This window comes from Ipomoea triloba, chromosome 11 (assembly GCF_003576645.1).
Source record: "Ipomoea triloba cultivar NCNSP0323 chromosome 11, ASM357664v1".
NCBI lineage: Eukaryota > Viridiplantae > Streptophyta > Magnoliopsida > Solanales > Convolvulaceae > Ipomoea > Ipomoea triloba.
Genome location: NC_044926.1, coordinates 9,883,625 through 9,907,418, shown reverse-complemented (window position 1 = coordinate 9,907,418; position 23,794 = coordinate 9,883,625). Strand labels below are relative to the sequence as shown.

At 36.5% G+C, this 23,794-nt stretch overlaps 4 protein-coding genes across 8 annotated transcripts; 3 read left to right on the top strand and 1 right to left on the bottom strand.

The window, feature by feature from the left end:
- The first annotated feature begins 1,266 nt into the window (after nt 1–1,266).
- On the top strand, nt 1,267–1,958 carry LOC116033961 (probable calcium-binding protein CML15). The gene has a single exon (XM_031276519.1). The coding sequence runs from the start codon at nt 1,346–1,348 to the stop codon at nt 1,889–1,891; it is 546 nt and encodes a 181-aa protein (XP_031132379.1). The 5' UTR covers nt 1,267–1,345; the 3' UTR covers nt 1,892–1,958.
- A 3,206-nt stretch (nt 1,959–5,164) lies between these two features.
- On the top strand, nt 5,165–8,325 carry LOC115995541 (protein Dr1 homolog). Of its 2 annotated transcripts, none has more exons than XM_031234594.1 (6): nt 5,165–5,558; nt 5,709–5,770; nt 6,699–6,788; nt 6,908–7,002; nt 7,723–7,791; nt 7,915–8,325. In XM_031234594.1, exons 2-6 carry the CDS (start codon nt 5,716–5,718, stop codon nt 8,083–8,085), a joined length of 480 nt encoding a protein of 159 aa, XP_031090454.1. In that variant the 5' UTR covers nt 5,165–5,558; nt 5,709–5,715; the 3' UTR covers nt 8,086–8,325. The 2 variants fall into 2 exon arrangements, with proteins under 2 accessions (XP_031090454.1, XP_031090455.1); XM_031234595.1 differs by having other exon boundaries at nt 5,166–5,558; nt 7,918–8,325.
- Nucleotides 8,326–10,002: 1,677 nt separating this feature from the next.
- LOC115996382 (protein MIZU-KUSSEI 1-like) lies at nt 10,003–11,237 on the top strand. Its single transcript, XM_031235589.1, has one exon. It carries the CDS (start codon nt 10,110–10,112, stop codon nt 10,926–10,928), a length of 819 nt encoding a protein of 272 aa, XP_031091449.1. The 5' UTR covers nt 10,003–10,109; the 3' UTR covers nt 10,929–11,237.
- Nucleotides 11,238–15,081: 3,844 nt separating this feature from the next.
- On the bottom strand, nt 15,082–19,684 carry LOC115996291 (kinesin-like protein KIN-8A). 4 transcript variants are annotated; one of them, XR_004093586.1, is made up of 8 exons: nt 18,693–19,684; nt 17,770–18,043; nt 17,643–17,693; nt 17,469–17,561; nt 16,482–16,847; nt 15,732–16,385; nt 15,422–15,603; nt 15,082–15,295 (listed from the first exon to the last, which is right to left on the bottom strand). XR_004093586.1 is itself a non-coding variant. In XM_031235485.1 (7 exons), exons 1-7 carry the CDS (start codon nt 19,451–19,453, stop codon nt 15,493–15,495), a joined length of 2,310 nt encoding a protein of 769 aa, XP_031091345.1. In that variant the 5' UTR covers nt 19,454–19,684; the 3' UTR covers nt 15,082–15,492. The 4 variants fall into 4 exon arrangements, 2 of the variants coding, with proteins under 2 accessions (XP_031091345.1, XP_031091346.1); XR_004093587.1 differs by having other exon boundaries at nt 15,422–15,534; XM_031235485.1 differs by having other exon boundaries at nt 15,082–15,603.
- Between the last annotated feature and the right edge of the window lie 4,110 nt (nt 19,685–23,794).

The following is a 23,794-nucleotide window of genomic DNA, read 5'->3' as shown; positions in this document are numbered from 1 at the left end:
CTCGGGCACGAGAGAGAGGGAGCCTCTAAGCTATATAATTCATACTCCTTGGTCTCTAAAAGGTCTTGTATATATACTAGTGAAAAGCCCCTCCCCTTTCTAATGTGGGATAAAAGCTTCCTCCAAGCCTTTCTACCTCCATTTTCCAACTCAAATGGATCTACTTTGAAAATCAATCTCATTCACCGTACCCATTATCCATTTTGAGCGTACAATATATCAATTTACTCATCTCTCTATGAAGAACTCGAATCCACATTGACCCGAACCAAACCAGAAGTGGGCCCCACATCTCAAGGATTGCCACCGGAAGAAGCTGCAGGCTTCCCTTTTCACTTACATCTATTTTGCAACAAATACTTAGTGAATCCTTGTTGGAGTTTAAGGAGAAAAGTAAAGTAGGAAGGTTTTCCAAACCACTATAAAAATCTCTCTCTTAATTTAACACTTATCTTTAATATTTAACTATGCAAACTAACATCATACTCATCTTTACACATACATGCAAATCTCATAAAACTTAGCTATAATCTTTTCATTTGGCAAATTCAAAGACTTTCAATGCAAAAAAAAAATTATTTCCTTACATTTGATTTCTAAATTTAAGCTCACTTAAAACTTGCCTGGGACCAACAAAGGATAATCTTGATACCTCGCTCCGCGCATTTGTTTTTTTAAAGTGTGGAAAGCTTAGTAGATTTTTCTTTGCTGGAGATGGTGAATATGGTAAGAGAGGTAAATCCACATCTAATTGTGCTCGAGGCAATGTGACTCCTCTTAATTTGTGATCAAAACATTAATTTTAGATGTATGTAGGTGAAACCTAGCTAGATGTGGGCAAGGCAATATGAATCCTAATTCACAATATAATTTCTTATATAATTTACCATTGCAAATATCGCAATAAAATGAAATTAAGCAAACCATAAAAGCAAATAATAACATGCATAAAGACTTTATAGGCAACACAACCAGCTTGGACTTACCAAAATGCTCTCACCATTCATAAATAGAAGGCGGAAAAATGATAAATGATGTATTTTTCCGGAATAAAACTTATGCTACATGCCTACATGCATGTTTTAATTCTTTTCTAAAAAAAAAAAAATCAATCTCATCAAGTAGCAAAAGGTAAAAATGAAATCCTCTGTGTCATTATTATATATAGAATACATGAAAGCCACACGGTTGTAACAACCACCTTTTTCACCTCCCAATTCTACCAAAACACCATTTCCTCCAATCCCTTTCACGCCACCGCCACCGCCGTATTCCTCCTCCCCTCCCCGGCCATTTTCGTTTTTATTCTCTTATGTAATCCCCATTGGTTTTTTTGACATCCAAAATGTCCATCATCCTTCAGCTTGACCAACTAAATCAATTAAGAGAAATATTCGCAAGATTCGACATGGACGCCGACGGCAGCCTGACCCACCTGGAGCTCGCCGCCCTTCTCCGCTCCCTCGGGATCAGACCCTCCGGCGACCAAGTCTACGTCATGCTAAACAACATGGACGTCAACGGCAACGGCTCCATCGAGTTCGAGGAGCTCGTCAACGCCATCATGCCCGACATCACCGCCGAGATTCTCGGCAACCAAGAAAAGCTTTTGGAAGTGTTCAACTCCTTCGACCGGGACGGCAACGGGTTCATCACGTTGCCGGAGCTGGCCGGCTCCATGGCCAAAATGGGTCAGGCCTTAACCTACAACCAACTCAAGGCGATGCTCGAGGAGGCCGATACCGACGGCGACGGCGCTATTAACTTCACCGAATTCACGGCCATCATGGCCAAGTCCGCCTCCGAGTTTCTAGGCCTCCCTCTCCCGCCGGCCGTTGCACAAACCGAGAACGCCGACAAACCCACCACACCCAAACTTCCAGGCCTTTGATCATATATATTTGCAGAGATAATAATAGTTTTGTCTAGTTTAATTAAATTGTACTTAATACATTGTGTATATTATATTATGAGTTAATTCCATTTTCGTTCCTATATTTATAGGTGACAGTCCATTTTTAGTCATTTTTATTTATCACAACATTCACATTTCTTTCTAGTATTACTATGACATGATCATTTTTGTCTTCTGTCAACAGAATTGTTAAAATGTTGTTACTGAAACGCTTTTGTATTTAACAGCTTTGTTGATAGGCGACAAAAAATGGTCATGCCACAATAATATTAGGATCAAATGTGGATGTTCGGATAAAAAGGGGCTAAATAAGGACTGGGCTGTCACCTATAAATTTAGGACAAAAAATAAAATTAACTCTTATATTATCTAAAAAAAAAAAAGTTATTTAGGTGTAATAATTCCATTTCTGTCATGTTATACTAACTTTTTTTATGTTATATATGTATACTTTGGAGAATACTAATAATTAACTAGATAAATCATGTATATTGTCAGGTGAAGTTTTAGCTAGAACTGACCATCCCAATATGAATATATAGCATATATGTGTGTGGCAAATCCGTGGACACAAACATTACCCTTTTGTGAATGCGCATAGTAACACATCTCCAATAAACCAAATTTCAAATTGGATTATTTATTGAATTGGATTGTGTTTTCCATCAATTATTTATTGAATTGGATCATGCATTATATCTTGGATAATATATAATGCAAGTTTTTCATTCCATGATTTTTGAAGAAAAAAAAAATGACATCGATTGACCATGTGACTATGAAATGGTCAAAATTGCAAAGTTATATATACTTCGTCTTAGTATAGTCATTTCAGTAGCTTCTTATTTTAAGTTATAATTAATTTCCATTTGCCTTTAGTGAAATACTAACATGTAGAAAAAACTCATAATTTCAAAAGTTACTCTTAAAAAAAAAAAAAAAAAAAATTGGTTTTTGGTTTTTGGTTTTTGTTAGTTTTTAGACTACAGTGTCATCACGCACCATAAACTATATCGAATTGTTCATGTCGTATCCTGACCTTACATAACATATATATCGATTCATAAATCATTTTTTTTTTTGGACTAGAATTTTTAATAATATACTGACATGGACTTTTTTTTCTCTTTTTTCTCTTTTCTTCTAGCATTCTTGCTGCAATTTCGTGCCCATTATAACGTGGACTCCTTTGTTTCCATAGCGAATTAGATGGTTTTGTGGTTCCGAATCTAGTCACTAGATTTTACCACAAGGTTCCCTCGCCGGAGACGTAACAAATGGTAGCCCAAAGGCGTTCCCGCTTCACACGTTTTGATGGAGTGATGGAGCTACTGGCTGGGATGTGGAGCGTGGACACAGGAGCTGTTGGTTGCTGTCTGCTGTCTGTGTATGGCTGAGAGACCATGGGGTGGAACTGACAATGCATACTTTGCAAGTTGCTTTCTATCGCGAGATTCCAAAATCTTGGGAACAATATCAGGTGGAACTGCTTCCCTTCCCACTTGAAGCAACAATAACGCCATTTCGAACTTGTCAATAAAGAAAACTAGATCCTTCAACTTCAAGCTGCAATAATAACCCTGTTTCAATCGCATCAAAGCAGGAGATGGTCTTCACTAATTGGTCATTCCTATAATGTGTGTACTTGTGAGGTTGAGCTACAAGTCTTAATGAATTCATAACTCTATGAGAAAGGTGGTTCTGTTGAGACGACGGACCTAATGAATTCACAGCTTAACACTTGAGCGTAGATTGCTGTTAATCATTTATACCCAATTTGGATACGTAGTGATCTATTTTGAGGTAGACCTAACGAAATCACTGGCTTGAGTGAAAAGGGTTAACCCCCATTTATGAAAGATAATGGGGTATCCCAAGAAAATGAGTGGTTAAGAAATATGTTGAGAATCGTGCAGTTGTGGGGGTGTCCAACACCTTCACTACATATACATTGTGATTCACAAATTGTTGTTTGCATTGCAAAAAATAGTGTCTATGATAGAAAGAGAAGACACATAAGGGTCAGACATGAGTCTGAATGACAGTTGATGGCTAAAGATTGATCACAATGGAGTTTGTGAGGTCTATAAGAGATCCTCGCACAAAAGGTCTAAACTGAAAGAACTATCATTGAAATATCAAGGGAGGTGGGGTTAGTTAAGACTAGTAAGATAAGGAATTCATAACGGGTACCACTTCTATGGTCAAACAAAATCATTAAAAGACTTACACCATATATATTCATGTCTTTAACCACTTTGTAGCCTTTAAAGGTGGTCTATATTGAGATAGATTTGACATAGTTGAAAGTCTATATTGAGATAGACTTGTCTATGATGCGATAAGACTTGTCAGAGTTGAAAGTCTATTTTGAAATAGACTTTGACAAGGTGGAGGACTATATTGAGATAGACATAACAAACGTGAATACTAAGCGTATTCATAAGAAGACAAAGAGTTTGACTTTCGTAGAACTTGCTTTTTCGAGTTGGTGTGTGCATTAGAATTCAAAATTTATCTAACCGGTGAGTTCAAGATTCATATCACTCTCGAGAAGAAAATTACTCAATGTTACTACGTGCCAGTTCAAGTTCTCAAACACTGGCATTAAGATCAATTGGCTTGTATTGCTCAGACATTATTTCTTTCTAGCTTTCTTTAAGAATGTGTGGGGAATTGTTGGAAAATCATTCTATAAAGAAAAGATTATCTACAATAATCTTTACAATAATAACGCAACTATATTATTATACTAATAATGAACCTAAAATATGTTCAAAAGAAAATATTGTACGTTCATTTCATCAATATTGCAAGTCTCTCAATAAACTACTAATATTCAAAATATATTAATATTAATATTTTTTGAGTGTAGCCCTGGCCGAATTATAGCTACTCCATACTCAAAGTCAAGAATCGGATTCTTAACGTTTAATTAATTAAGAATAAATGAGTCTTTTCCACTCAACCACACCCCAAAATTTAAAATATATTAATATGAATATTATTCAAAAGATCTCAATGAAATATTTTTAATAATTTATTTGTAACATTGATTTTATTTATAAAAAAAATAAAAGAAATATTTACAAATAATAATATGCAAATTGATGTCATTTTAATAAATTTACAATACTATAAATAATGAATTTATGAATTTATAATTTATAATAGTATAATAATGAAGCATATATACCTATGGTTTATATGATCCGCCACCAAATTACCCTCTCTGCTTTCCTTTATTGCCAATTTGATGATATACCACACGTCACACGATCTCTCACTCTCTCCTAGTCGGCTAGCCTCCTTTGCCTCAGCACGGAACCTATATAAGCACATCATTGTTCTATTTTTCGTCGCCTACTCCAACACTGCATTGCCCTTCGCGTGTTTCGCACGCCCCACTCACCGACCTCTCCTCCTGGGTCCCATGCGTTCCGTGACCCTCACCTCACTTCCTGCCCGCGTGGAATTACCTCCGTTTGAACTCTTCTTCAGCTCTCTCTATATCGACCATTCACCACCGCCGCCTGCGACTACTGCTACTCCGATCACCAACTTCTCCATCTTTTCCGATCGCCTGATTCGCCTTGTGAATTCTCGTTTTTCTCCCTCCCTCCGATCTGCCGCTGTTTGCAAGGTAAAACCTTTATTATTATTATTATTTGTTTGGAAAATTTGTTTAGAGTTATCATTCTACGCTTTAGATCTGTTATTATCGTTCTATATGTTCATCGATGTATTTAATTTCTCTTTTATTTTGATTTGCTTATTTGATTTCGATTTGAAGGGCCGAAATGGAGCCTATGGACATCGTTGGTAGAACGAAAGAGGATGCTTCGCTTCCTAAAGGTTCAAATTTTATTTATTTAATTTTTTTTTTTAATTCAATTTGTACTTTTATTTCAAATTTCTACGCTTTATTTTTGCTTGTGTAGTCGTTGACTCATAGGGTTTCCAGTTTTCTCAGCGATAATAATACCTAATTTGGCGAATTTATGAAATTGAAAAATGATATGATAATTTTAATATATTTGGAAGGTTAATAAATATTTTTGGCGAAGGGATTCAGGGGGATCTGAGTTGAAAAATTATGATTTCTCTGTTTGGATTTTCGATGGTTGTGCTTGTGAAAGGTCTGAGGCCGGGGTAGTAATTGAGGAAAATTTTGTTATGGCGTTGTGTTGACGGTTGAGTGCTCAAGAACTTATAACAAGGGTACAAATTTCAACAATGTTTCCAGTTGAATAGAGGGTGGATGCTTGTTTCTTCTTTCTTTAAGTTTATGAAAAATAATGGAATCATGTTTTCTTTTCATGTACAAGACTGATATCTTAAACTTAACAAGTGATAGTTATTGTAGTAAGTGAGTGATGTTTGTCCTCTTGTATATCAGCTCTCCAGGATTGACCTAGCAACTTCTTCTGTAAATATGTAGACAGTGTTCCCAATTCACTTGTAAACAAATTTTATCATGATAGATACAATTAGTTCTTTGCAATATATAGAAGGTCGTAGATGTTTGTCTAATTTTAGGGGCCTTCTATTTATGATACCTACTAGGTACTCAGTTTTTCTTATGTTTTCTTTGAGTGTAACTATGAAAATCTAGTTATGATTTGATGCATAGCACAATGGGTATGAAATTATGATTGCCAGTCTTCTGGTGTATCATGTCTTGATACACACTTATTCATCATATTAAATTGTTAGATCTTGTTATTTGTTCTTTTTTACTTAGTCCTTTGCTTTAGTAATGATTCTTATGATTACTTTACAGCAACTATGACAAAAATTATAAAAGAAATGCTGCCTCCAGATGTTCGTGTAGCCCGGGATTGTCAGGACCTTTTGATTGAATGTTGTGTAGGTGAGTATTGTATCTTCTAGTTGCTTGTGTATTTTAGTCATGCTGGCAATCTGTTACTGTAGTATTCATGGATTGACTCCCATTTCGGGTCTTAATTATGGATTACTATTGTCTTGCAGAGTTTATCAATCTGATTTCCTCAGAATCTAATGAAGTTTGTAATAGAGAAGATAAGCGAACAATTGCACCAGAACATGTCCTCAAGGCGCTAGATGTAATTGACTAATCCTTGCTGTTTGCTTAACTTTGGTTTATTTCATTTGTGATTGATGACTAATCCTTGCTGATTGATAGTTTAATTGCTGTCTCCTTACAATAGTCACATATAGTTTTTAGTTTGGTGTTGTACTCGATGATATGCAGTTAGCATTCTCCATGAGTGCAATCTGCTTTTAGCTTTCTCAAGTTCCATTGGTGTGAGCTTCTATTGTCAATGTTATTATTATTTTATTTAATTTTCCTATTTCCTTGGCATTAAAGTCTAATTATTCGCCATGGACTCTGGTGGGTGACTAACAAGTTACTCTGATTTGTAGTTGGTAATAAATATGAGCGCTGGTTCTTAGTTTAGGATCTATGTTGGACTAGTGTGTGAATTGTGGCAGAAACAATAAAAATTCAATCTAGATTTCCAGTTTTAAAAAGTCGTGTCTCCCTCTTCTGAAGGATTAAGAGTTGATCTTTTAGGTGTCTCTTTTAGTTTCATGGACTTAAAGTTGATATCATGAGCTGCACCATTATTGTTTTGCATGGCTATCCAAGTACAATTTCCTAAGCAATTTATGACCATTCTTTAAATGGCTAAATATTTTAAGCTCCATTAAATTTCAAAAACCCATTTAGAATTCATTTGAAGTTTATATGAGATTCAACCACTTTGTTTTTTCATATTTAATTCTCATCATGCTTTGGCTTATACTGGATGATCTGGCAGGTTCTTGGATTTGGTGACTATATTGAAGAAGTTTATGCTGCATACGAACAACACAGGCTTGAAACCATGGTAATTGCTCGACTGCAATTTGTTTTTTAGTAGCTATGAAATGAGAACCTGTCACTTTAAGGAACCATTTTCGTGTAAATCCCTGCAATTTGTTACAAATTTCATTGTGTATGTGCATTCCAGCAGGACACTGTGAGGGCCGGGAAGTTGAGCAATGGAGCTGAAATGACGGAAGAAGAAGCCTTGGCTGCGCAGCAGAGGATGTTTGCGGAGGCGAGGGCAAGGATGAACAACGGCATTACAGTCCCCAAACAACCGAATCCCGAGCCAGAACAACACAACACAAACAGCTAACTGTAGGACCCCATCCAGGAGCTCTAGTCAAAGCCCATTGACTTGTTTCTTTAATTTCTCTTAACAGAGTATGTATAAAAGCTTGTAGCTAAGTATGCTTGGGTTATGTGTTCAGTCTGTGTACTCTTATCAATTATGTCCATATGTTACTTGTAAATTGCTGATTTCACTTCAAAATTTGCAGCTTCTGTTAGTGCATAACATATTTTCTTTCATATCAAGGCTGTTGTTATGGGTTAATAGAGTGTAGTTTTTATTCATTTTGGTATTTGTTGATAAGATTTTAACTCAGAACCAAACATTTTGACTATCAATTTACACATATTGATATCTTAACTATTAAAAATTAGACATAATTAATGTTAGGGATTCATTCTAACTTTAATAGAATGGATTAAAAAAAAAAAAAAAAAAAAGAACTAGTTAGTGACTTGTGCTAAAATAAGGATTGAATAGTTATTGCCACTGAAGTTTGAAATTTGAACAGAAATGGATATGAAACCCTGACAAATAAAATTGTGCTGCTCTCCAACATTAGTAGTTGCCTAGTTGGGAACCAAAATGATTTCATCTCATGTGACACGTTATGATTTGGCCATGTTTGTTAATCTTCTCGAATGCTCAATCAGCTAGGGTGTAGGGTCCTTAGGGTTGGAAATTCAATCTTTCGGGAGAAGAAAATAGGGAACCATGTCCAAATTGGTAATTTCACACATGAAGTGAAATAGCACTAAGGACAAAAAACCAGACCAAAATTGGTTATTAAATTTAATACCCAAGATCCAAGAATGCTACAATTTTGTAGAGCAGATATTGATGCTTCTTGTGATAGATAGCCCACCGAAATTCCTTTTCCAGTGTTTGGTCCAGTGTGCTAGCTATCAGCAGAAGATCAATGAAGAAGACATGGAAGCAGAAGGGATGTCTACCATAACAGTGACTGTTCTTTTGTCTTCACTATCCTCTCTTTTCCCTTTTTCTATTTGCTTCCGATCCCACTGTATTTTGGATTATTGGAAGTCTAAAATAAACAGTCAGTCAAGCTAAACTCACCTTTCACACCTCTGCCCACCAAGAAAGTGAAACCACACAACCAATGTCTGCCTGAGATTCCTTTCTTTATTTCAAAACTTCTTCCTTTTCTTATCCACTCAACCCTTTACTGTTCTTTGCTCCAATTCCAATGCCACTTTGTGGGCTACATTATGTTCCCCTTCCTCATTTTCTTATATAGTATTATTCTCTCGATATATAACTCAACTGATTAGTTAATAATTTACTTAGACAGCAACGAAAATATGCAAGCTCTGTAACTCTGTTGTAGTGTTGTATGTGGACACCAATATACAAGTACTTTGGAGAACCTATAGTTGTTCGTTGAAGCATAGGATAGGGTAGGGTAGGTGGAATTTTCGGAATTAGGGTAAAATCCTTTTTTATATAGTACTATTGTCATCAATCAGCCCATACGTAACTCAACTAATTAATCAGAAAATCAAGGAGAATTAATAATAGACTTAGCAACAATAAAATGTAGGTCGTGTTCTGAGCACTGGTGTATAAACACTTTGTAAAACATGTAGATTGTTGAGATACAAGAAAAAGATATTGGTTCTTGAGAATAGGGTGCAATCGTTTTTTTTTTTTTTTTTTAAATTTATTGTTGGGACAAGTTTTAGATAGTCTTTTAGGGTTAAGCAAGAGAATTAGGATTGGATTTGTTTAGGTTAATGTTAAATCAGCTTAATAATGAAATTTGTTGCGCTGTTACACTTCTACATATTAGAGAATAATAATATAATATATATTTAAAGTCTTGAACTTAGTCTAGTATTGTTAGTCAGTGCTTCCTATAATTATTCTACGCCTAGCTTTTTCCTACTTGTGCTATATATAATTGTGTATATATATACAATAGGTTATTAAAGGACCAAACCAATTTCTTTTTCTTCTGCACTCTCTCTTTCTCTCACCCAACAACTAAAGGGCGGGGTTAGTTGTTTAATTTGGTTTCCTTTTATTGGATGAAGACAATCATGGCTAAGAGTATCCAAGATTCTCCCTCCAAGAGGCACTTCCATTGGACAACCAAAGTTAGCAATGAAGAAGAAGAAAATCCCAGCCCCTCAGATACAAAGAGTAGTGATGTTAAACAAGAAGAAGATCCCAAAAAGATTGTTTCCCCATTGAAACCTCATCAAGACCAAGAATCTTCTTCTTCTTCTGCGGCGGGTACAAGCAGGCAAGGCAGGGCGGTTTCCAGGCTGAAATCCGTGGTGAGTTCAATTCGGATGAACAGAATAATGCAATTGCTGATGAAGCAGCGGCGCCGCCTTGGAACCAAGGTGGTCGGCACTCTTTTCGGGTACCGGCGGGGCGGGAACCTGCATTTCGCGGTCCAGAAAGAGTCCGCATCGGAGCCGGTTTTCTTGGTTGAATTGGCCGTCCCAATTTCCGGGCTGGTTCGGGAAATGGCGTCTGATCTTGTCCGGATTACTCTGGAATGCGACAAGGGTGAGAGGACTAAAGGGCTCTTAGATGAGGCTGTTTGGAGGACGTATTGTGATGGGAAGAAGTGTGGGCTCGCGAATCGGCGTGAATGTGGGGCGAAAGAGTGGGAGATTTTGAAGTCCGTTGAGCCTATTTCTATTGGTGCCGGCGTGTTGAGAATAGAGAATAGCGACGGAGGAGACGGCGGCGGGTTCTCAGCCGCCGGGGAAATCATGTACTTGAGAGCCACGTTTGAGAGGGTTGTTGGGTCTAGAGATTCAGAGGCATTCTATATGATGGACCCAGACACTAATGGAGCTCCAGAACTTGGTCTTTACCTGCTCAGAGTTTAAGATAATAGTTGCCCGCCCTGGTTTAAAGTGGACAGATCTTTTGTGCCCTTGTGCTGAGCCTCGTAATTTATCAATGTTCTATCAGATCTTTAGAATTGAAAATTCAACCTGTTGAGAGAAGAATAATAGTAGTAACATTCTATTTAGTTAAGGAAAGGAGATCCATCTAGTAATCTCCGATGTTCATTTTTATGTTTTGTCTTTCCTTTTTTTCATTTTTATGTGTATTTTTCGTGATCATACAACGCAGAAGAATGTGATGTTAATATATTTGGGGGAATGGAAAATACTTTAGTATTATTATTGCACAATTATTGGGTGATGTTTGGAAATTGGAAGTCTATGCATTATTTTTCTAAGTCTCTACCACTGCAGGTTGAGGTTCCACAGTGCAATATCTACCTCTGTCATCATTATATTTATCTTTTGCAGATATCATTAATGCCTCTTATGACATATCTGTCCCTTTGGTGTTGGGCTGTCTTTTCTGCAATGAATTTCCTTAATTTTTCCAAAAAGAAAAATTACATTTCATAATAAATGACCCACAACAGTTGATATTTTGTTTGACATAACCTTCTTCCTGAAAAATGTTGAAAATTCCCAACCTTAATTCCTATCCAACGGAATATTTGAGAGGGTATAAATCACAATAAATTTAGTAGACAGGCCAGATGTTCATACATGTTTGCTTTCTTTATTCTTTAAATTTCAAATCTTAGTCTCTTCCTATTTTTGAGGGTATAAATCACAATAAGTTTAGTAGACCGGCTAGATGTCCCTACATGTTTGCTTGCTTTAAATTTCAAATCTTAGTCTCTTCCTTCAAATGCGGTCTCTTCCTTAGCTCGTTAAGCTCATGACCTGTTAACGGATGGTAGAATGAAAAGTTAAAATCCTATATCAGCCAATCATACTATCAAGAGTAACTCACTAACTCTATCATTTTTGTTTGTTGATTGATTGATCTATACACCACAACTTTTGGGTGGGGTTGCTATGTTTTTAATTTACAGTATATGAAATGTGCAATGGTTAATCTACACCCAACTCCCTCTCCCCCACCCCCACCAAATATTCTTATCCTTCACAGCTTATTTCCTTTTTATTTAATTTATACTTTGTATACTACGCTTTTTCTTAGTCAAAACATGAAGCAGTGGGAGGATGCCTAATGGCTAATGCTTTATTCTTGTTTCTTTTTCTTCTGCATCTCTATGTTATCGATAAAAACTTATATGAGATCCTGCAGGTCAAGATGAAAATAAAAGAAATGTGATACTTTTACATTTTAATTTAAAAGTTTATATTTTTCTTCGAAAATATAATATTTTCTCTTATAAATAGCAAATACTTTATTCCTTGTTATTATTATATTTTTTAATATAAGTATTAAATTGTCATATTGACACAATCCGTCAGATAAAAATTTATGAGGGGATTTTATATGAGTGACTCATTTATATATTGGCAGCTTCGTTTTCTGCGAAGCTAGGCTTGAGGCATAACATGAAATCAATAGGCATCTGATCTAAAGGCATTACAGGTTCTAGGGCTAGGGAGTCTTTGATTTTGGTGCATATTTTTTGTCAGGATTTATGATTAAAGAAAAAATATATATTTATATCAGAATCCCAATGCATTGAACTAATAAAGCTTTGATCATAGAAGTTCCCAAAAGCAAAATTTGGTTTGCCTGACTTCTTTGAAGTTTTATACTTTTCACATTTTAGCTAGGAGCATCTATCTTCGAATGCAAAAACACAATCTTTCAAAGTCTGTTTCTGTTCCCCTCTGAGTTTAGATTTTGGCAGTATTACCTTATACTTTCAGAAAGGATATTAGTGCTACAATTCCCTTTTACATTATAGAAAATAAAACAAGATAAAAATGGGTACATAATTAAGGATAATTTTTAATTTTAATCTGATTACAGGATTCTTCAAGACCTCACACTACACTGAGACGTACTAATCTGTTTCTACAATATAATATACTTAAAATTTGATTAGTCCAAGTTGCAAAAGTATTAAAAAAAAAATGAAATCGAATTGGCTAATCATGAGTTATCAAGGATGAATAACAATAGTTTACAGTTATTATTAACATATATTATGCAATCATTTCTTCTCCTAGTTTCAAGGCTTTAATTTCTTAATCCTTTTCTTTATTCTTTTTTCTTTTCTTTATAACAAAAGTGATAAAAGCTGGGATTGGGGCCATCTTAGTGGGATGATGGCATGGAATACAGCATTCAAAGGCTGAGATTTTATTAAGATTATTAATAATTATATTCACAGTAATCTATATATGATCTCTTTTGAAGTTTTGATGATGTACTCATCATTATTCTAATATTCAAAAGTTGTTTGCTGGACTTAAAAAGTTACAAATTGCTGCTTCAGATAATCTTAGTATAATCAAATACTAGTGCAAGACAAACCTAACAAAAGTAGCATATGGTCCTTGTTTGAACATATATTTGCTGAAAAGGACATTAAATAAAATTATATGATTCTTTGCTAACATCATGTATTACATGTTTACATTTATTGTATTTTCTCGTACTTTTAATAAAGTGAATAGTACAATATTTCTACTAATCTATTAATTTACTAATCTACTATCTACTAAATATAATAAGAGTCAATAAAATTAGGCTTATAACCGGTACTAAAAAATTTTGGTCCAATTCTTGGTTGAAATGAATGGTTTATACCATTTTGATTTTAGTATTTTTTTTTAAAAAATTAATTTCTTACTTTAGCCTCTATAATATCATTTATTTTTCTTAAATAACTCCACATTCGGATCCGTCAATGTAAACTTTAGTAACGGAGTATTGCATTAACTATTTATTATTATTGACTTACTCATTGATTTCTATAAGGAAGGTCTCGAACTCATCCCAATCAGAGTTAGCATAATTGTTGAACGTATACTATGAATATGTTAGAGCGTATTAAAAAATACAATATAAAAGACTAAAAGTTAACATGAAATTTGGTATTAATTACCCTGATGAGTTAATTCCATTTTTGGTCCTAGATTTATAGGTGACAATCCACTTTTAGTCCTTTTTTTATTAAAACATTCATTTTTGGTCCTAGTATTATTGTGGCATGACCAATTTTGGTCGTCTAGCAACAAAATCGTTGAAATGTCGTTAAATACAAAGACATTTCAATCTCTTTTATACAAAGTAAGTTGAACCGCTATATTTTTTATGTTTATTTTTTTGAAAACATTCATAATTGAAGACCGAAATGTCATTGTATTTAACGATATTTAAACTGATTTGTTGATAAAGGACCAAAATTGGTCATGCCACAATAATACTAGGACCAAAAGTGAATGTTCAAATAAAAAAGGACTAAAAGTGGATTGTCACCCATAAATCTAGGACAAAAAATGGAATTAACTCTTACCCCGATTGTATACATAGCATTCAAAGTTACGTTGAGCATCAAACATTACAAATAAGGAACCTTAAAATCATTTTCTTGCATTTTTAAAACAAATCTGGGTTAAGTTTTTATGTGTTGTGTGCAACATAAGGACATGCTTAATTTGAGTGAATGTTTTTTTAACAATTGGGGTGGAATTTTTTTTATTTTTATTTTTTTTTTCCTCCAGCAAATGCAACATTTTTGTGGGACTCATTAAATGAAAATAAGAAAAAAGAAAAAATAGAACATGCTAGGTAGGTGCGCGTTCTTGCCGCACCCAAAATGCACGTGCCAACCGGGCGCATAATAAGCCCAAAACCACTTTGGCCTGGCCTAATTTTACAACCTTTTCTCTTTTTTGAGTACTACTGACTCTGTTACAATGTAGTATTTGTTCATAGCTACTTTCTCAACCTACTGAAGCACAAAGAGTCAACCGTCACCTCCACTAAGATTCGAACGCACCCCTTCAATGTGGGAGTGTAAACTGGATGTCAAATTTCACAGCCTAAAACCAAATTAAAGGTAATATTCACAGTATTACCACTGAACTTTGTCTTTGTCAGTGACAAGAACAAGAAACATCACAAGAATACTTTGGCCTGTTATTTTTGATTCATCAATAATATAAACAACAGGGTTGATGGAATTACTCTGAAACATTGCCAAATAAGATACAAAAATGACAAGAACAAGAAACAACATAAGAATACTTTGACCTGCTATTTCTGATTCATCAATAATATAAACAACAGAGTTGATGGAATTACTCTGAAACATTGCCAAATAAGATACAACAATGTCACAAAAGCACACCATAAGTTTCATCCAACAAACAATCAAAAAACAAAAAAATCCTATGGGGGGAGACACACCACCTCAATTCATTTTCAGAATATTAATGGAATCTGCAACAATCTGCATATTAACACGAACGAAACCAACAGCTCTTGTAAAGAACGTTCGCTGGGGAAGACTGTAATCTATCATTTGAATGCAACAATCAACATGGGAATTGAATTTCAGTGCAATAAAAACTAGCACCTGCAGGTTTATACCAAATTCTTCAAGCTGCTTGGCACTTCTGTACTGTCGTCGTCTTCACTAAACTTTATTTATGGCTTTACAGTTTCGGGTCTTGGCCAAGCAAATCCAGGCTGAGCAATGTAATTCAAGACCACGTGCGGTCCAACCATGAACACAAACCAGAAACATGGATATGCAAGCTGCATCAGTTGCAGAAGAAAGGAAGAACTCAAAGGTACACGCAAATATAACATATTTAATTTTGCTGGTCCCTTATTAGCACAAGTCTAATTAGCAAAAATTAATGCAAAGGGAAAGCAAAATGCACCTGGAGAAGCTTGGATGGAGCTGCAGAAAGTTCAGAATTGACATGGCTTCTGGTTTTTCTCCCATTCAAGGTAGCAAGTGATGGACTATTAGCTGTAGTTGTATCCCAGAAGCTACGCTTTTTCGATGTGGGAACTGGGGACATAAAACGATGGCGAGGGCTCTTCAGGTCATCCTCATGTGGCATTTTTGGTCTTAAACCGGCCCTCGTAACAACCCTCTTTGCCCCATCTTTTCCACTCTTCCGCGAAAGCTCCTGAATGAAATTATCCTTCTGTTTGATCTTCAAAGCATGATCCTTCTTCATTCTCTCAATCTCAGCCTCCAATGCCTTCACAGTTTTCCTCAGCTCCTTAACTGCAGCCTCATCTTCTCCCTTTTTCCTGGATTCCGGGGTAAAGCAATTGGCACCCAAGAAAGAGGGCCTTGTTCTTCTTTTCTCGCTCGAGGGTGCAGGGGATAAGTGAGAGGAGAGTGTAGAAGGGGCAGGAGATGCATTTGCAGCCAAATTCTGTGCCTGAATAGTTAACAGTTTTTGCTGTTGACGAGCCAAGTGTGCTCGCAGTTCGCGATTCTCTTTTTGCAACTCGAGTACTAGCTTGGCCTGATCAGTTTCTGATTCGGGAATTTGCATTTCCTCATGAGCATCATAAGCCTGCAAAGTATTCAAGATAAAAATTGAAGCTGATATATACATTACTAGAACTCAACAGAAGCTATTGCAAATAGAATAGGATCACCAAAAATTAACCTTTGTTCTGATTTCTTTAGCTCTATCAGCCCAGTGAAGAGTATTTTGAGTTTCACCAAAAACAAGATTGCTTGGACTGATGTTAGCAATCATGACAGTATTACAAGCTCCACCAAGGGAATCCTTAAGCAGTTGAGTGAGCTTTGAATTTCGATATGGGATGTGCTTTTTTCCCTCCACCAGTGCATTGATGCAGCTGCTGAGTGCCAGAAGTGAGCGGTTTATGTTGGCCCCCTCTAGAGATCTTAGTGTTCTCTGATCAGTGGCAAGAGCTCTTTCTGAGCCAGCAAGATCAATGAGTGATAGTTTCCCCACTCGATTCACAATGTTGTCTGAACTGTCCTTAAAACGATACTCAACCATAACCTGAATGTCACATAACAAAGTGTGAAAAGATAAAACAGAGATAAATTGAAGCATATGCTCCATCAACTAAAAGTCTAAGCTGATAGTTAGTTTGCACATTTATGTGTATATATTATATGCAATGTTGTAGAAGGCGTTAAGGCGCTGGTTGGGCGCCTGGAGGCGCCTAACGCCTTAAACATTTAGGCGGCAAAGTAATAATAAAAAGAAAAACAGTACACCAAAAAAATATAACACTCAGCTTAATTGGTCAAGTTGGGGGCCGTGTTGGCTGACTTGGGTGCCTAGTTTGACCAACTCGGGCGCCTAGTTTGACCGACTCAGGGCACCAAAATGGGCAAATGGCCAACTAATTGATCGATCTACTAATGTCTGCCTAAAGGTAAAATCCCTTCGGCCTAAGGGTGCTTAGCTCCTAATTAGCACATAGGCGCCAAGTTGACTGACTCGAACACCTAGTTTGACCGTGTCGAGTTGGCCGACTTAGTCAGCCTACTAATGTCCGCCTAAGCTTAAAATCCCCTCGGCTTAAGGGCACGGCTGCCTAAGCCGATTTTTGCAACAGTGATTATATGCTGAACAAGATAGAACACATCAAAGGTTTGTTTGAATTGCAATGACCTGCAGAATGGCATGAGACCGGGAGGATGTTTCGTTAACACGAGTTGGCTCTGTGGTTCTGTTAAGGTTTCCCTGTTGAAGCAATGCCATTACCTGAGACAAACAAACAGAGAAATCAGTAACCTTTTCTCAAACTCACCAACTAATTCAATTATCTTTAAAGAATTTGAATACTTCATCTGTGGAATATGCTCTATACTGAGTAAGCCCAGCAGCCACAATCCCCTGAAATGTTCACAAAAAAACTATTTAGAGAATGAACCAAACCTTTTCAAACTAATTTCCCATAGAGTAATCAGACCTGTTTATCTTCTCTAAGGACAAGAGGGCGTCCGGGGGATAGCAAATCCCTGACAGTTTCATTATAGACTTCAAGATAGGAGAGATGAACAACATGATTCCCATCAAAACTCATTTGCCTTATCTTAGTAAACAGATCCTTGATGGCTAACACCATTACTCCAGGGTTCTCAACTGTGCCAAGCATTGTGTGTGTCTTTCCTGCTCCAGTCGCACCATAGCAGAACACTGACCCATTTCTTCCCTGCACAACTGCTTCAACAAGCTCTGCTGTTCTGAATCCCAGCAGTTCAAGAATTTAGAGCTTCAGTACACAAAATGAATGACTAAACACATAATAAAAATCCCAATTAATACCCAATTTAGTCCTCTACTATAGTGATTTTTTTCAATTAAGTTAATACCCAATTTTACCTAATTGAGCCCTCGATTGTTAGAATTAAGTACTAAATCTGTAAAAATCACTATAATCGAAGACTGAATCTATAGTCGAAGACTAATTTGAGTAATACTACTATAGTGATTTCTTTCCAGTTTAGTTCTAAAAGACTTTTTGTTGCTTAATTAGGTCCTCGACGGTTAGAATTAAGGACTAAATCGATAAAAATCAGTATAGTCGAGGACTGAATCTATAGTCGAAGACTAACTTGGATAAAACTACTATATCGATGACTGAATTGATTATTAATAGAGGTATCTGACAGATGACTCAATTGGGTAAAACCATCAAAATCGAAGATCTAATTAAGCACAAAAAGTTGTCTAAGACTAAATTGAGAAAAACTGCAATAGTAACTCATAAAAATCCAATCTTTTAGACCTAATGTAAGTCTAGCAAATGAGTGATATATGTTTACCAAAATCTCCACTACAAAGATGATGCATAGTCTAAGCATAAAAAGCAGAAATTTAATTCAAACTCACGTTGTGGAATAGACTTGTTGTTGAGAGGCGGATTCTGGGAATGCGGCATCAAAAGTGAAATGTCTGCCCCGGACTCTTTTGAGCCTTAGATAATCGTTCTCAGTGGCGAATTCAGTGAGATAAACATCTCTGCAATCCACAATTCTTACACAGTTTCTAGCCCCAGCTTCTCTCTCTTTCTTAGACATTGGTCTTAGCCTCACAAAAACAAGGATCCTTGTCCCCCCACCCCCCTCGTTGTTCACTTTCTCTAATTCTTGAACATTCTCTTTGTTAGTCCCTTTAGGTTCTGAGTTCACTGAAGTCCCAAGGGAGAGCTTCCTAGCCACATTTCTAGTCTCAATCGCCCTTCTAATCCTCTCTCCGCCGCCCACAGTCGCCGCCGCCGCCGCGGCGACATTTTCCTTCCCCTCATCCGGCGGCGGCTGCCGCGGAGGTTGATAAATGGGCATTGTGTTCTCCTTCATCACATTCCCAAATGGTCTGGGCTCTTTGTCTTCTTTTCCGTCCTTTTTCGCGGAATTGAGGAGATCCACACTAGGGTGCGTGGTGAATCTTGGCTCATCCGCCTTCAAAGATTGGTTCTTGAGCGCCATGGCGGCTTGCTTTTGCTGCTCATACAAAAGGGTCAAAGCTTTCATCTTCTCTTTCAACCCATGGTGCGGGTTTCTCATCGCCGCCGCCCCCAGTTCTTGATTTTCCGGCTTGCCTCTGGTTTTGCTGCTACTGATCTGAGATCTCGTTGAAACCGGCATTTTCATCTGTAAAAACTACTGAAACTGCTAGAATTGCAAGAAAGTCAACAACTTTCCCGTCGAAAAATCAAGAATTTGATGCCATGCCAGCGAAGAGGGAGCTAAAATGGGAAGAGAGTGAAGTGAAGGGCAGGGAAGATCAAAGATTTCAAGAACAACTCGGAAATGGAAAGGGAAATCTAAGCCGTTGGGTTGTGGAAGAGATTAAAGTGATTAACGGTTGGGAGTTATGGTTTTAGAGAGAGGCATTTCAGTTTCAGGGGGAATTGCGATGCAAGGTGGGCCAGTTTGAATTTTTAAATGTTTATCGCAACGGTCATATTTTGATTACGTATGGAGGAAAGTCAAAACGGTCAGTTTTCAACGACAACTTGGGGACATTAAAAAAAAAAAAAAGAAAAGAAATCCTCTCCTTTATTACTGACTTACTGAGTATATAAAATCTAAAAGACGGAAAACAATTCAAGTGTAGGTTAGAGTTTTGAATTTCATTCTTTTTTCCTTATTAAGAAGTTATACGTTGCATTAAAAACATTACATTTTGTGCTTATAGCAAATATAAAAAATGTTCACCTTGTAAACTAGAATAGTAAAAAGTAAATAAATAATTATCTTTGCTCCCAAAATAAATAACTATCTTGGTTGATTTGAGTGGTCGTGGGCAATTTATATAGTGGATCCGGGCTGTTCCATTAAAAGTAGAGGTCTTGTCTAATAGTTTAATTTGGACTTCTACTATTTTTGTTTCGAGATGCAATCTAAATATTATAAAATAAAATTACAATCTAAATATAATAGAATAAAACCAATTAAGAACACAAATATAATAATAGAGATACAAGAACATAGGGGAATATAGATTTTTTTAGGCAGAAGGGTCAAATAGACACATCTAGTACCTCGAAGTGTTCAATTCACCCCACCATCTAAATTATAATGTAATTGGCCACACTTACCTTCTAAAATTACTCGATGAGGCTTTTTTGCAAGTTACTTCCCGGTTGCCAATCCACCTGGTTGACCTGGAAATAAATCTATACTATTAATAAAAACAATATCCTCAGTTTTAACTTCCTGCCCAAAATAGACCTATAATATTATGGTTTGCGTAATATTGTAAAATATGGTAATACAATTCCTATCTCTAATACAATTGTAAACTAAAATAAAATTCCTAATAAAATATATTCTTCCCTACGTTCCTATTCGTGATACAATTCTAGATTAGAATTACTAATGGTAATAATTCAACCCGCAAAGGCCAACCAATTTTGGCATAATTCAACCCGCAAGGCCAACCAATTTTCTGAACGACATTCGTGCGTGCAGGTGTCGGCGCACGAGTCAAGCCTTTTTAAGTTGATTTTGGGATTTCATTTGCACCCCCTCCCCCCTTGCGTGCGAGAGAGAGCCTCTATGCTATACAATTTAATAAGCCTTAGAAAAACTCTTGTATAAGTAGTGGTGCAAACCACTTCTCAAACCAATGTGTGACAAAAGTTACTTGAAATGTTTTTTCTATATTTTTCTAACTCAAATGGGTCAACTTTGAGAACCAATTTCTCATTCACCCATTATCAGTTTTGAGCGTACAATATATCAATCTTTTCGTCTAACTACGAAGAACAAGAATCCACTTTGACCCGACCCAAATCTAAAGTGGACCCCACATATATTTGTACCACAATATTGCCAGTAAAATGCCATTTTATGCTACTTTTTTTCCAACAATTATTTGTCCAGAGAATATCAACGTGTTGAAGGAAGAAGATGATATATAGTGCTATATATCATCTTCTTCCTCCAACACAACGCTCTAGGTCAACCAACAATTACTCAACTGACTATCCCATTACTCCCATGTAAATTTTTTCTCTAATATAGTTATACTTGTTGGGAATATTTGTAATTAGGTTTTGATGATACCAAAAATGTATTAGAATCTATTTGTAATTATTAGTCTCCAAAAGAAGAAAATGAAGAAACATCAAGTTCAGTAAACTGCTACAGTAAGGTTCAGTAAACTGCTACAGTGACTTCGAGATGTGCTACAGTACCATTCGCAAGAGGCACTTTTGAACGAAGTTTTGAGGCCGAAGAAGAAGACAATAATCCATGAGAGGAGGATGGAAAAGGAGTTTGGATGTCATAGAATAAGGATATGATCCACGAGAGGTGGATTGGAAAGCCAAAGTACTCGTGAGAGGTAGATTAAAATGGTTGCAAGACATCAAGTTCGCGCTGCTACAGTACTTCGAGAGATGCTACAGTGACTTCGAGAGATCAAGAGGTCGAGAGATAGATCGAGAGTTCGAGAGATCACAAGGGATGAAAACGCGATGCTACAGTGAATTACAACAGTGATCTTCAATAGTGCTTTTGCTACAGTGCGATGCTACAGTGATTTTGCTACAATACCTTCGAGAGATCAAGAGAAGTTCGAGAGATCCTCGAGAGATCAAGTCATCCGCGAGAGATAAAAAAAACGCGATGCGCTACAGTGATCTGCTACAGTACTATTGCTATAGTGACTTCGAGAAGTCGAGAGGTCTTCGAAAAGGTTCGAGAGATCACAAAAGATGAAAAACTCGATGCTACAGTGAAATTGCTACAGTACTCGAGAGGTGAATAGTACTATTGCTACAGTAATCACGAAAAATACTCAGATGAAATTAGTTCAATGAGTATTATTCTAGCAAGAAGACTTTTGGAAGAAGAAGTTGCGAGAGGTATGAATAAATCCTTCAAGCTAGTTCAAGATTCAACTAAGGAATTAATTATACACTTGGAAGTTGTCACACGGGAAAAGGTAATATGGGTGACAATATTTTATTTGAAAGAGTTCAAATAAAATTCAAAGTGGTCAGGAGAAAGCTAAAGATGGAGAATGGGCATGAATATTTTATTCAAGAAAGATGGGCTCAAGATAGTGGAAAGAATATTAAATCAAGCATGAAGACAAAGTTTCTTATCAACATGCAAGACACCATACGGGAATTATGGGAGTGGAATATTTTATGGAAGACTTCAAGTGGGATTTCAGATCAAGCTAGCACATGGGATACAAATTAAGGTGGAGCTTCAACGGCCAAAGCATGGAGACCTGAACAAAGAAATATTTTATTGAAGCCACTAAGCATGTGAAGGAGACAAAAATTAATGTGGGTTGTTTGGCAGATTTGGACTGCTGTCAAACGGACAAAATGACAACGGGAATATTTCTTCCCAAATATAAAACCCCAAAGCTTAGAAGAAAAGAAGACAAGAGGGGATAACAAGAGGGGATACCAAGGGGGAATACGAGACAGTGAATGCACATACAGAAAAGAGAGGAAAAGCTTAGCTTCGAGACATAAAATTCCAGTGTGCATATTCTAAGCTTAAAAGATAAAAGAATCACTTTGATTCTTTTACTAGTCCAGCACAAACACAACAACACCAACTTTCGAAGGAAAGTTTTGAGTAGGCAGTGAAGGATAGGTGGACGGTGCGGCCATTCGCTATCTCAAGGATTGTCAGGCAGTGAAGGATAGGAAGACGGTGCGGCTGTTTTCTATCTCAAGGATTGTCAGGCAGTGAAGGATAGGAAGACGGTGCGGCTGTTTTCTATCTCAAGGATTGTCAGGCAGTGAAGGATAGGAAGACGGTGTGGCCATTCGCTATCTCAAGGATTGTCAGGCAGTGAAGGATAGGAAGACGGTGCGGCTGTTTTCTATCTCAAGGATTGCCAAGAAGGGAAGAAGCGGGTTGCTTCTGTCCAGACTTTGTATTGGTGATAATACATAGTGGATTTGCTCCTTGGAGTGAAAGGAGAACAGTGGATGTAGGCTGCGTTGGCCGAACCACTTAAATTCCTCTCCTGCACTTTACTTTACTGTTATTATTATTATTGTGCAACTAACCACATAACTCTTATTCACACGAGCACACAATTTACAAAACGCTACAATCATATTTTACGCAAGCTTGAGACTTCCGCTGCAAGGAAATTTATTTCCTTAATTCTTTTCAGCTCACTTTGAGTTAGAATCGAAAATTTGATAAAGTCTATTCAACCCCCCCTTCTAGACTTTATAGCTTGTTCATCCGGGACCAATAATACTTACTGAATATCAAAATATAAGTGTACCTCAAGATCTTGCAATAACTAACCGACAAGTAATTAAATTAATGAATATGATGCAATAATGTAAATTATCTACCTATTGCATTTATACACTTATTTTAGAACACTGAATTTTTGTGATATTTGTTGCATGCAAGAAAGACTCATACTATAATTGCATTTATACACTTATTCATACTATATTCGATGTTATAATTTATATAATTGTATATCAATTCAAA

Bases quoted from the DNA above. Each gene is read 5' to 3' on its own strand.
- LOC116033961 (XM_031276519.1), top strand. From the start codon at position 1,346: ATGTCCATCATCCTTCAGCTTGACCAACTAAATCAATTAAGAGAAATA.
- LOC115995541 (XM_031234594.1), top strand. From the start codon at position 5,716: ATGGAGCCTATGGACATCGTTGGTAGAACGAAAGAGGATGCTTCGCTT. The intron at 5,771-6,698 runs GTTCAAATTTTA...ATTACTTTACAG, and splicing joins GGATGCTTCGCTTCCTAAAG to CAACTATGACAAAAATTATA. The intron at 7,792-7,914 runs GTAATTGCTCGA...TGTGCATTCCAG, and splicing joins AACACAGGCTTGAAACCATG to CAGGACACTGTGAGGGCCGG.
- LOC115996382 (XM_031235589.1), top strand. From the start codon at position 10,110: ATGAAGACAATCATGGCTAAGAGTATCCAAGATTCTCCCTCCAAGAGG.
- LOC115996291 (XM_031235485.1), bottom strand. From the start codon at position 19,453: ATGAAAATGCCGGTTTCAACGAGATCTCAGATCAGTAGCAGCAAAACC. The intron at 17,694-17,769 runs GTCTGATTACTC...TGAACATTTCAG, and splicing joins TCCTTAGAGAAGATAAACAG to GGGATTGTGGCTGCTGGGCT. The intron at 16,386-16,481 runs GTTAATTTTTGG...AATACTTTGCAG, and splicing joins CTAAAGAAATCAGAACAAAG to GCTTATGATGCTCATGAGGA.